Here is an 8,621-nt window from a genome sequence, read left to right as displayed (position 1 = left end):
TCTCTCTCTCTTTCTCGCTCTCTCTCTCTCTCTTTCTATCTCTCTCTCTTTCTCGCTGTCTGTTTCTCTCTTTATATCTCTCTCTCTGTCTCTCTCTCTTTCTAGCGCTCTAACTCTCTCTTTCTCGCTCTCTCTCTCTCTCTCTCTATCTAGCTACCTACCTCCTACCTATTAATCGATCACTTTATCAATCTTCCTCTCTCTGTCAATTTATCTATCTGTCTATCTATCTATCTATCTATCTATCCATCTATCTATCTATCTCTTGATCTCTCGCTCTCCCTCTCTCGTCTTCTTATAGCTTCTTCCAAATTATTATTATTGTTGTTTTTTTTCAAGCTGCTGCTGCTTTTTTTTTTTGTTTCTTCATCTTTTCTATCCGGTTCTTCTTCTTCTTCTTCTTCCTCCTCTAGTTTCTTCATCTTTTCTATCTGGTTCTTCTTCTTCCTCCTCCTCTAGTTTCTTCATCTTTTTTCTAGCAGGTTCTTCTTCTAGCTTCTTCATCTTTCACTAGCTGCTCACTTTTATTGTTATTCTAGTTTCTTCATCTTTTCTAGCTGGTTCTTCTTCTTCTTCCAGCTTTTTCATCTTTTCTAGCTGCTTATTGTTATTATTGTTATTCTAGTTTATTTATCTGTTTCTATCTGATTCCCATTATTATTATTATAATCTCTTCATCTTTTTCTAGATTGTTCTTCTTCTAGGATATACTTCATTATTATTATTCATATATTTCTAGGATATACTTCTTATACATTATTTTCTGTCTCTCTCTCTCTCTCTCTTCCTATTGAAATATGGTTGGTCAATGCACTGACTTCTGCTTGTGTGGACCAGTCTGGAGGACCCACGTGGCAAGTGGAGTTGGGCAGGATGGATAGTTTGACAGCCAGCAGGTCAACGGCTAACAAGGTCATCCCTGGGCCCACCTCCAACGTTAAAACCCTAGTTGACCGGTTCAACGCCTTTGGGTTCTCCCCCAGAGACTTGGTCGCCCTCTCAGGTTAACCCTCCTGGCTTTGCTCCTAAATTATAAGTTTGTACCACAGTAACTGTTTAATAATTGTTCATCAGCAACATTTTGATAAATTTTTATAGCTCATTATATGTTACTAAAATATGTTCATCCTAAAGTAGTCTTATAGCTCATAGTTTATCATTAAAAATGACCTTCTACTCAGTTTTTGGTGCTATAAAACTTTTATGGTTATGCAATGTAAAGGCTAGTGGACTTGGTTAATTTTTAAGGAAGTTGTTTTTATGGGAAAAGTTTTCATAACTTTTGTAGATCCATTTGATTATATGTTTGTAAAATATGTTCAGCCTAAAGAAGTTTCATTCATGCATAGTTAATCATTCAAATTTGGGTTCTAGTTAGTTTTTGTAACTATAAACCTCATATGATTACAAAATGTAAAGTCTAGTTGAGTTTTTTAATACTTTTTGTCTTCTTCGAGGAAATGAAGGTCTATCTTTTCTTTAATCTTAGAATAGTAGAACGTATGAATAAATAATTTTTCCACGTTATTATTAATTTATTTGTTCAACGGTTTCGTAATTTGTGTAAAATCATGAGTCGGATAGTAGCTAAACAACTTAGCAGAGCTACACTTTTGTTATGGGAAAGAACTTACATGAATATGATGTAGACATTGAAATTAAATACTAGAAGAAAACAAACTATCATGGACAATCCCTAAGTGTCCTTGATAAATAATAAACATAAGAACAGACAGATTACATCCTCGTTGACCCATGGGTTTTATTTATTCATTTGTATGTTTTCTCCCAAAAAATATCCCAGGTCTATTTAATCGACGTGGATGACGTCATCATCATCCCAGTATATTTTCCATTCATTTTATATTTCTCCGAACAACAGTCAGTCTTTTGAGTCAACCTGGATGACGTCATCATTGACCAATAATATTTTCATTCTTCTGCTTTTGTTTCTTTTAAAAAACTGTCTTTTCAGTCCACTCGGTTGTGATTGACCCCTCGCTTATTTTTCATGCATTTGTGTTTCCTAAAAAAAACACCCTAAATCTTTTTAGTCAACGCGGATGATGTCCCCGTTGAACCATGATTATTTATGCTACCATTCATTTGTGATTTTCCCCATTGAAAAAGCCCGAATATTTTTAGTCATCGAGGATGACGTCATCATGATCCGGGGGAATACTTTCCATTAATATTTTTCTCAGAATAACAAATAAAAATAGTTTAAGTCAACGCGGATGATGTCATCATTAGACAAGGGCAATTTATGTTCGAATTTATATGTGATTTTCCCCAAAAAGCCCATCTTTTTAGTCAACGCGAATGCCGTCATCATTGACCCATATAATATTCAATATTTTCATTCTTTTTGTAATTTTATTTAAAAACAAGCGGAAATTTTTCAGTAAACCGAAGATGACGTCATCATGAACCCTGGGGCTTCTTTTTTATCCACCCGTATTTTTCTCCCAAAAACAACCCAATATTTTTACGCAACGAAGAGGACGTAAGAATGACGTCATCACCAACCCTGACCCTCCAAATATACAAGACTTTACTTTCTAAATGTTATTATTCAACGAGGACGACGTCATCATTGAACCAACGATTTTTTAAACTTTCATTTTTCAACGACGATGACGTCATCAGTGATACTGCGTAATCTATAAACCTTAGTTTTTTATAAATTATTAATACTCAAAGCAGATGATATATTAAATGACGTCATCACCAACGCAAAGAATTTATAACTATTTTTTAACACAAATAACGTGTTTATGACGTCATCATCGACGCAGCCAATTTATAAATTATTATTACTGAACACGGATGACGTCATTTAATATATCAAATGACGTCATCATCGACGCAGAGAATTTACAAATATTGTTTTCAACGTTAATGACGGACGTATGACGTCATCATCGACTAGCAGTTTGTCAAACGAAACTTCCTAATTAAAAACTTTTTTTTTTGAATTAACAGGGGGTCACTCGATAGGGAAGGCCAAGTGCAGCACGTTCAGCTCGCGGCTGAGCGGGATCGCCTCGGGTGAGAACTCCGGCGTGGTCTCCGGCGATCTAGGGTTTCTCGTCTCTCTCCAAGAGCTCTGCGGCGGCGGAAACTCCACGGCGGCGGCGGCGGCGGAGCTCGATCTCGTCACGCCGGCGACCTTCGACAACCAGTACTTCGTCAATCTGCTCGACGGGCGAGGGCTGCTCGCCTCCGATCAAGCGCTCGTCGATGGCGGCCACGGCGAGGTGCTGGACGCCGTCCGATCTTACGCGGACGATCCGATCGCCTTCTTCGATGATTTCAGCGCGGCCATGGTCAAGATGGGCCGAATCCCTCCCCCGGCCGGGGCCGCCGGCGAGGTGCGCAGGAATTGTAGGGTCGTCAACTGAAGTTTTCTAGTTGTTGTTCTAGATTGCTCTTGTTTTTTGTTGCTGTTCTTGTTCTTAGTTCGTTGTTGCCTTGTTGGTATCGGCGTTGTCGCTCTGGTCTTTGTGTAGGTTGGTTTCTGTGAGTCTGTGACTGTGATGGAATAAAATGGCCCGCTGGTTTTTCTTCCTCTTCTTCTTCTAGTTTCTTCTCCTGGGTCTACCTTCTTCTTCTTCTATTTATACCTTCGTCTTCTTCAAGTTTCTTCTCCTGGGTCTACATTCTTCTTCTTCTTCTTCTTCTTCTTCTTCTTCTTCGTCCTCTATTTCTTCTTACTCTTCTTCTTCTTCTTATTATTATTATTATTATTATTATTATTATTATTATTATTAGGGTAAATATTCCCATATATCCCAGGTTTTTTAAATCGTCCGCGATCTATCCCACGTTTTTTTTTTCACGCGATCTATCCCATGGGTTTTTAAAAGTTCCGCAATCTATCCCCCCTTTTATAAAAGTTCCGCAATCTATCCCAGGGTTTTTCGACGCTGACGTGGCATCCGACGCGGACGGCGAAGTGGGCAGCTGGGCTGACCGTAATAGACGTGGCATCCAAGTCGGACGCCACGTCCGCGTCGAAAAACCGTAATAAGTCATCATCTTCGCGGAGAGAGAGAGGGAGGGAGAGAGAGACCGCAGAGAGAGAGAGAGAGATCACGGAAGAGAGAGAAAGAGGGGAAGAGAGGTCGCGGAAGAGAGAGAGAGAGACTGATCGCGGAGAGAGAGAGGGAGGGAGAGAGACCGCAGAGAGAGAGAAGGGGAGAGAGAGAGAGAGAGAGATCACGGAAGAGAGAGAAAGAGGGGAAGAGAGATCGCAGAAGAGAGAGAGACTGATCGCGGAGAGAGAGAGGGAGGGAGAGAGAGACCGCAGAGAGAGAGAGAAGGGGAGAGAGAGAGAGAGAGAGAGAGGGAGAGAATTAGAGAGAGATCGCGGGAGAGAGAGTGAGAGGGTGATCGCGGAAGAGAGAGAGAGAGTGGGGTTTTTTCCCGACGATGACGTGGCGTCCGACTTGGATGCCACGTCTATTACGGTCAGCCCACTTCGGCGTCCGCATCGGACGCCACATCATCGTCGGGAAAACGCGGGATAGATCGCGGTTTTTTTAGAAATCGGGGATAGATCGCAGACGATTTAAAAAACTTGGGATAGATCACGGAATAAAATAATTTGGGGATAGACTGCGGAACTTTTTAAAAACCCGGGATAGATCGCGGACGATTTAAAAAACCCGGGATATATGAGAATATTTTCCCTTATTATTATTATTATTATTATTATTAGTATTAGTATTAGTATTAGTATTATTCTTACTGTTATTCTAGATTCTTCTTCTTCTAGTTTCTTCCTATTATTACTAGTGGGGCCCGCTCACAATGCTCGCTACGGGTGTAGAGGTAATAAAAAAAAACCCATCTTCAGCCACTCTGATAAACCACATAGATGAGAAGCTTGTAGACAGATGACAGAGAAGGAAAAAAACGAAGGGTCTTTCGTTTGGATTACATGCCGGGGGTAGCATAGACGACGGGTGGCGGAGCAGACCTCACTTGATCCCTATGCGACAATTTCGTCCATTCCTTCATTGCATCAAAGCTTCTTGCCTCCGCCAAAGAAATTCTGTAATTTAGATCCCCCAAGAGAATTATCCGGCTGCTACGGTAAGAAGAATAATTTGAAATAAAGTAGAGTATAGTATTACATTCTATATTGTGTTTAGTTAGTGTCTTGATTTAGCCCATGTTTCTCAATCGTGGTCGAGGGGTTTCCTTGGCCGCAGGCGGAGGAAATCAGGGCGAGAGAAAATTTTGGTACTTAAATATCAAGATGCATGTCGCGTCTTGAACGGATTATTGGAAAGCTAAAAGTTCAATGTCAACGATATCAAACCTTGGAATTTTAGAAATTGTGTAGCTTCAATCTTGGAGCAAACGAAGTCAGAATGTATTGATAACAACTTTTCAATCACAATCAGAATTTCCAAGCAAAATTAAGGGATTGCAATCAGAATTTCTGAAGGACAAACAAAATTTCCAGGTACAATTAGAATTTCTCACGGACAATCAGAAGTTCTAAGAAAAATGAGAATTTCTCAAGCACAATTTAGGATTTCCAAAACGTATGGATATGAACTTCACGCACAAAATATGTGGCTATAAACTTCATAATCGCAATTTAGGGATTTGGAGATCACAATCAGAATTTCGAAGCACAATCAGAATATAGGTATCCCTAAATCAGAATTTCTCGATCACAATCAGAATTTATAAGGACAATTTAGGGATCGAAATTCAGGATCATTTCCAAGCAAAATAAGAAACAGGGCATGGCAATCTCCATCCCTTGAATCAAGCTGTCCAAGTCGTTGAATCGAGCCGTCCAATTAGTCCCCCTCTCTTGCCATCCGTCAAATATCTCGATCCCTTGAATCGAGCCGTCCAATTCGTGCAAACTCGCTTCCAAAATATGATCGATGGCGGGGCGAACATCCAGGTTGTGATCGAGAACCATACATCGGGCCACTCTCCCTCTCCATCTTCTCTCTCTCACTCCCTTCTCTCTCACTCTATTTTCAGCCAATCAGAGGCCAGAAGTGCGCCGTCTTAGTTTTCTCATAATGAGTTGCAAACTTCGTTTAATGATCGTAACCGGCAATGAAACGAAGAGAATTGATTATTTTTATTTTTTTGTGAACCGGAAATATCTCATGGGGTCAACTTGCAAAGTCGACCTACTTTCAGAAACCTGATCTCTATCATCCCCGAAGAAAAGGATGATAGAGAAACCAAGGAAAGACGGGTTTTCCCTTTTCCTTTTTGTTTGTGCTAACGGGATAGATCCCATGGTTGACCCACTTCCAAAAGCCTAGTCTTTATCATCTACAATGAAGAAACTAAGTAAAAACGGCATGTAAAAGTTGACCCGATTCCAAAAACTTAATCTGTAAACCATGGGAAGACGGGTTTTGCTTTGGCTAAACAGGTAGGCCGGTTCCAAAAACAGTTGACAACTCGAAAATGAAACTTATCTGTGATATTGAACGCAGATACCCAGGATATTGATCACAGATATTGAATGCAGATAATAATCCATATATGCGATCAATGTAAAATATCAGATATGGATTATATCGCAGATTAAAAAAAATTCTGCATTGATCGCAACGTGTCCGAATGAAAAGGATAATCTTCATTCTCGAAAGGGAACCCATCGATGAAAACAAAAGTTTTGATTCTCAGATGGGAAACCCATGAACGAAAATGATAATCTTCATTCTGGGAAGCGAACCCATCGATGAAAATGAAAGTTTTCGTTCTCAGATGAGAAACCCAAGAATGAAAATGATAATCTTCGTTTTCGGAAGCGAACCCATGATGAAAACTAAAGTTTTCGTTCTCAGATGGGAAACCCATGAACAAAAACGATAATCTTCGTTCTCGCAGGCGAACCTGTGAACAAAGAATCACTGATCAACCGTGTAAACTGATCGAATCGGCAATCCATGAAGGAAAAGAGAGTGGTGTACCCTTCTGATTGGCTGATTGCTTCCGAGAGCGAAGGAAAAATGAGCATTGGTCGGATACTGCGTGGGGAAAAAAAAAGACCTTGATCGCAGATATGGATAATAACAATGAAGCACAGATTTGAAGCGATCAATTATTGCAGATATGGATACCCAGGATATTGATTAAAGAACTCACAGATGTCACGAGACAGATAAAAAAACTTAAAGAACTCACAGATGTCACGAGAGATGTCATGAGATGCCATGATATGTCATGACATTGCCTCCATTGTCGGGCTCCTTCCAGGCTTGGAGTTCCCGCCAAGTGGTATCGTTTCCTTGTTTCGGGCCGACTCTGGGGATGCACTGTAGGGACTCCGGCCAACTGGCGGAAGAGAAGAACGCAGAGAAGTCGCTATGGAATCCCAAGACGTTGAGGGTTTTCAACCGCGGCGAGGCGGGCAAGAGTGTCATTTGGTCTACGCTGGGCGTCAAGCAAGACCCAATCGAGAACATAAAGAAAGACGCAATCTTTGAGGGCCTTCGTTTAGAGAGAGAACGTGCGCTGCAGTTGAACCCCGCTGCTCTCTGTCGCTCCCTGACTCTTTGAGAAAGCACGTAGTTCCATTTAGTGGCTGTTTTCTGATGAACGTGCGTTCCAGTTGACCGCGCTGCCCTCCGCTTTTGTAACCATTTTTTGTAAAACAGTTTTCTGTTATCGGCTGCTGCTTCTCTCTCTCTCTCTCTTCTCTCTCGCCTCTCTCTCATTCTCTCTCCTCTCACACTTTTTTGTCAGCCAAACAGAGGCCAGAAGGGTACATGTATTCCTATTATAGTAGCAGAGATTATTCTTATTCTTACTATTATTCTAGATTCTTCTTCTTCTAGTTTCTTCTTATTATTATTATTCTTATTCTTATCATTATTCTAGATTCTTCTTCTTATTCTTTTAGTTTCTTCTTCATCATCTATTTCTACCTTCTTCTTATTCTAGATTCTTCTTCTTATTCTAGTTTCTTCTTCTTCTTCTTCCACTATTTCTACCCTCTTCTTATTATTCTTATTCTTATTGTTATTCTAGATTCTTCTTCTTCTTCTTCTAGTTTCTTCTTCTTCCTCCTCTTTTTCTACCTTCTTATAATTCTTATTCTTACTATTATTATAGATTCTTCTTCTTCTTCTTCTCCCTCTGTTTCTGCCTTCATCTTCTTTTCATTCTAATCATCGTTATCATTATTCTAGATTCTTCTCCTCTTCCTCCTCCTCTGAATTATTACGGGTAACTAACAAACTTCACACTGTATCCAAACATGCTCCTATACTTTCTGTGATAACTTAGGAGCAACATACCTTACTAAAGTTACTCTTCTTCTACCTTGTGAGCGTTCCTTCCTTTCAGACCTAGCGTTCTTCATCCCTAGAACCCCGTTGTTGACTCTTCGTTCGGACATGTGAATGCGAAGTATCCTCCTCCAATCCTTGCTCGGGGCTCTCTTCCTCCAATCCTTGCTCAGGGCCGTTGTTGACTCCTCTCTCATTGGTTCCTCCTCTCCTTCTACCCATTCTAACACCATATTGATTCATCTCCCCGGATTCCACTCTCTCTACCCATCTCATTGTGTCCTGACCCTTCTCCCTATTGACTCCCCTCTCCCTCTCTCTTTATCTCTATCTCTC

The 8,621-nt window shown here is 40.5% G+C and overlaps 1 protein-coding gene and 1 long non-coding RNA gene across 2 annotated transcripts in view; one reads left to right on the top strand and one right to left on the bottom strand.

Annotated features, from left to right (window-relative positions):
- Nucleotides 1-3,570, top strand: part of LOC144716261 (peroxidase 40-like) — a 7,487-nt gene extending 3,917 nt beyond the window's left edge. Inside the window, exons 3-4 of the mRNA XM_078591370.1 lie at nt 838-1,003; nt 2,986-3,570. Of these exons, the coding sequence (XP_078447496.1) occupies nt 838-1,003; nt 2,986-3,404 (585 nt within the window). The 3' untranslated portion in view covers nt 3,405-3,570. The remainder of the gene's footprint in view (nt 1-837; nt 1,004-2,985) is intronic.
- Nucleotides 3,571-4,881: 1,311 nt separating this feature from the next.
- LOC144716113 (uncharacterized) lies at nt 4,882-7,049 on the bottom strand. Its single transcript, XR_013584818.1, has 3 exons — nt 6,966-7,049; nt 5,142-6,888; nt 4,882-5,059 (listed from the first exon to the last, which is right to left on the bottom strand). It is a non-coding gene; the product is annotated as an uncharacterized LOC144716113 (long non-coding RNA).
- Nucleotides 7,050-8,621: the final 1,572 nt, after the last annotated feature.

The sequence above is a fragment of the Wolffia australiana genome, chromosome 20 (assembly GCF_029677425.1).
Source record: "Wolffia australiana isolate 7733 chromosome 20, ASM2967742v1".
NCBI classification, from domain to species: Eukaryota; Viridiplantae; Streptophyta; class Magnoliopsida; order Alismatales; family Araceae; genus Wolffia; species Wolffia australiana.
Note: the sequence above shows the minus strand (reverse complement) of the source record. Positions and strands in the feature narration are given on the sequence as shown.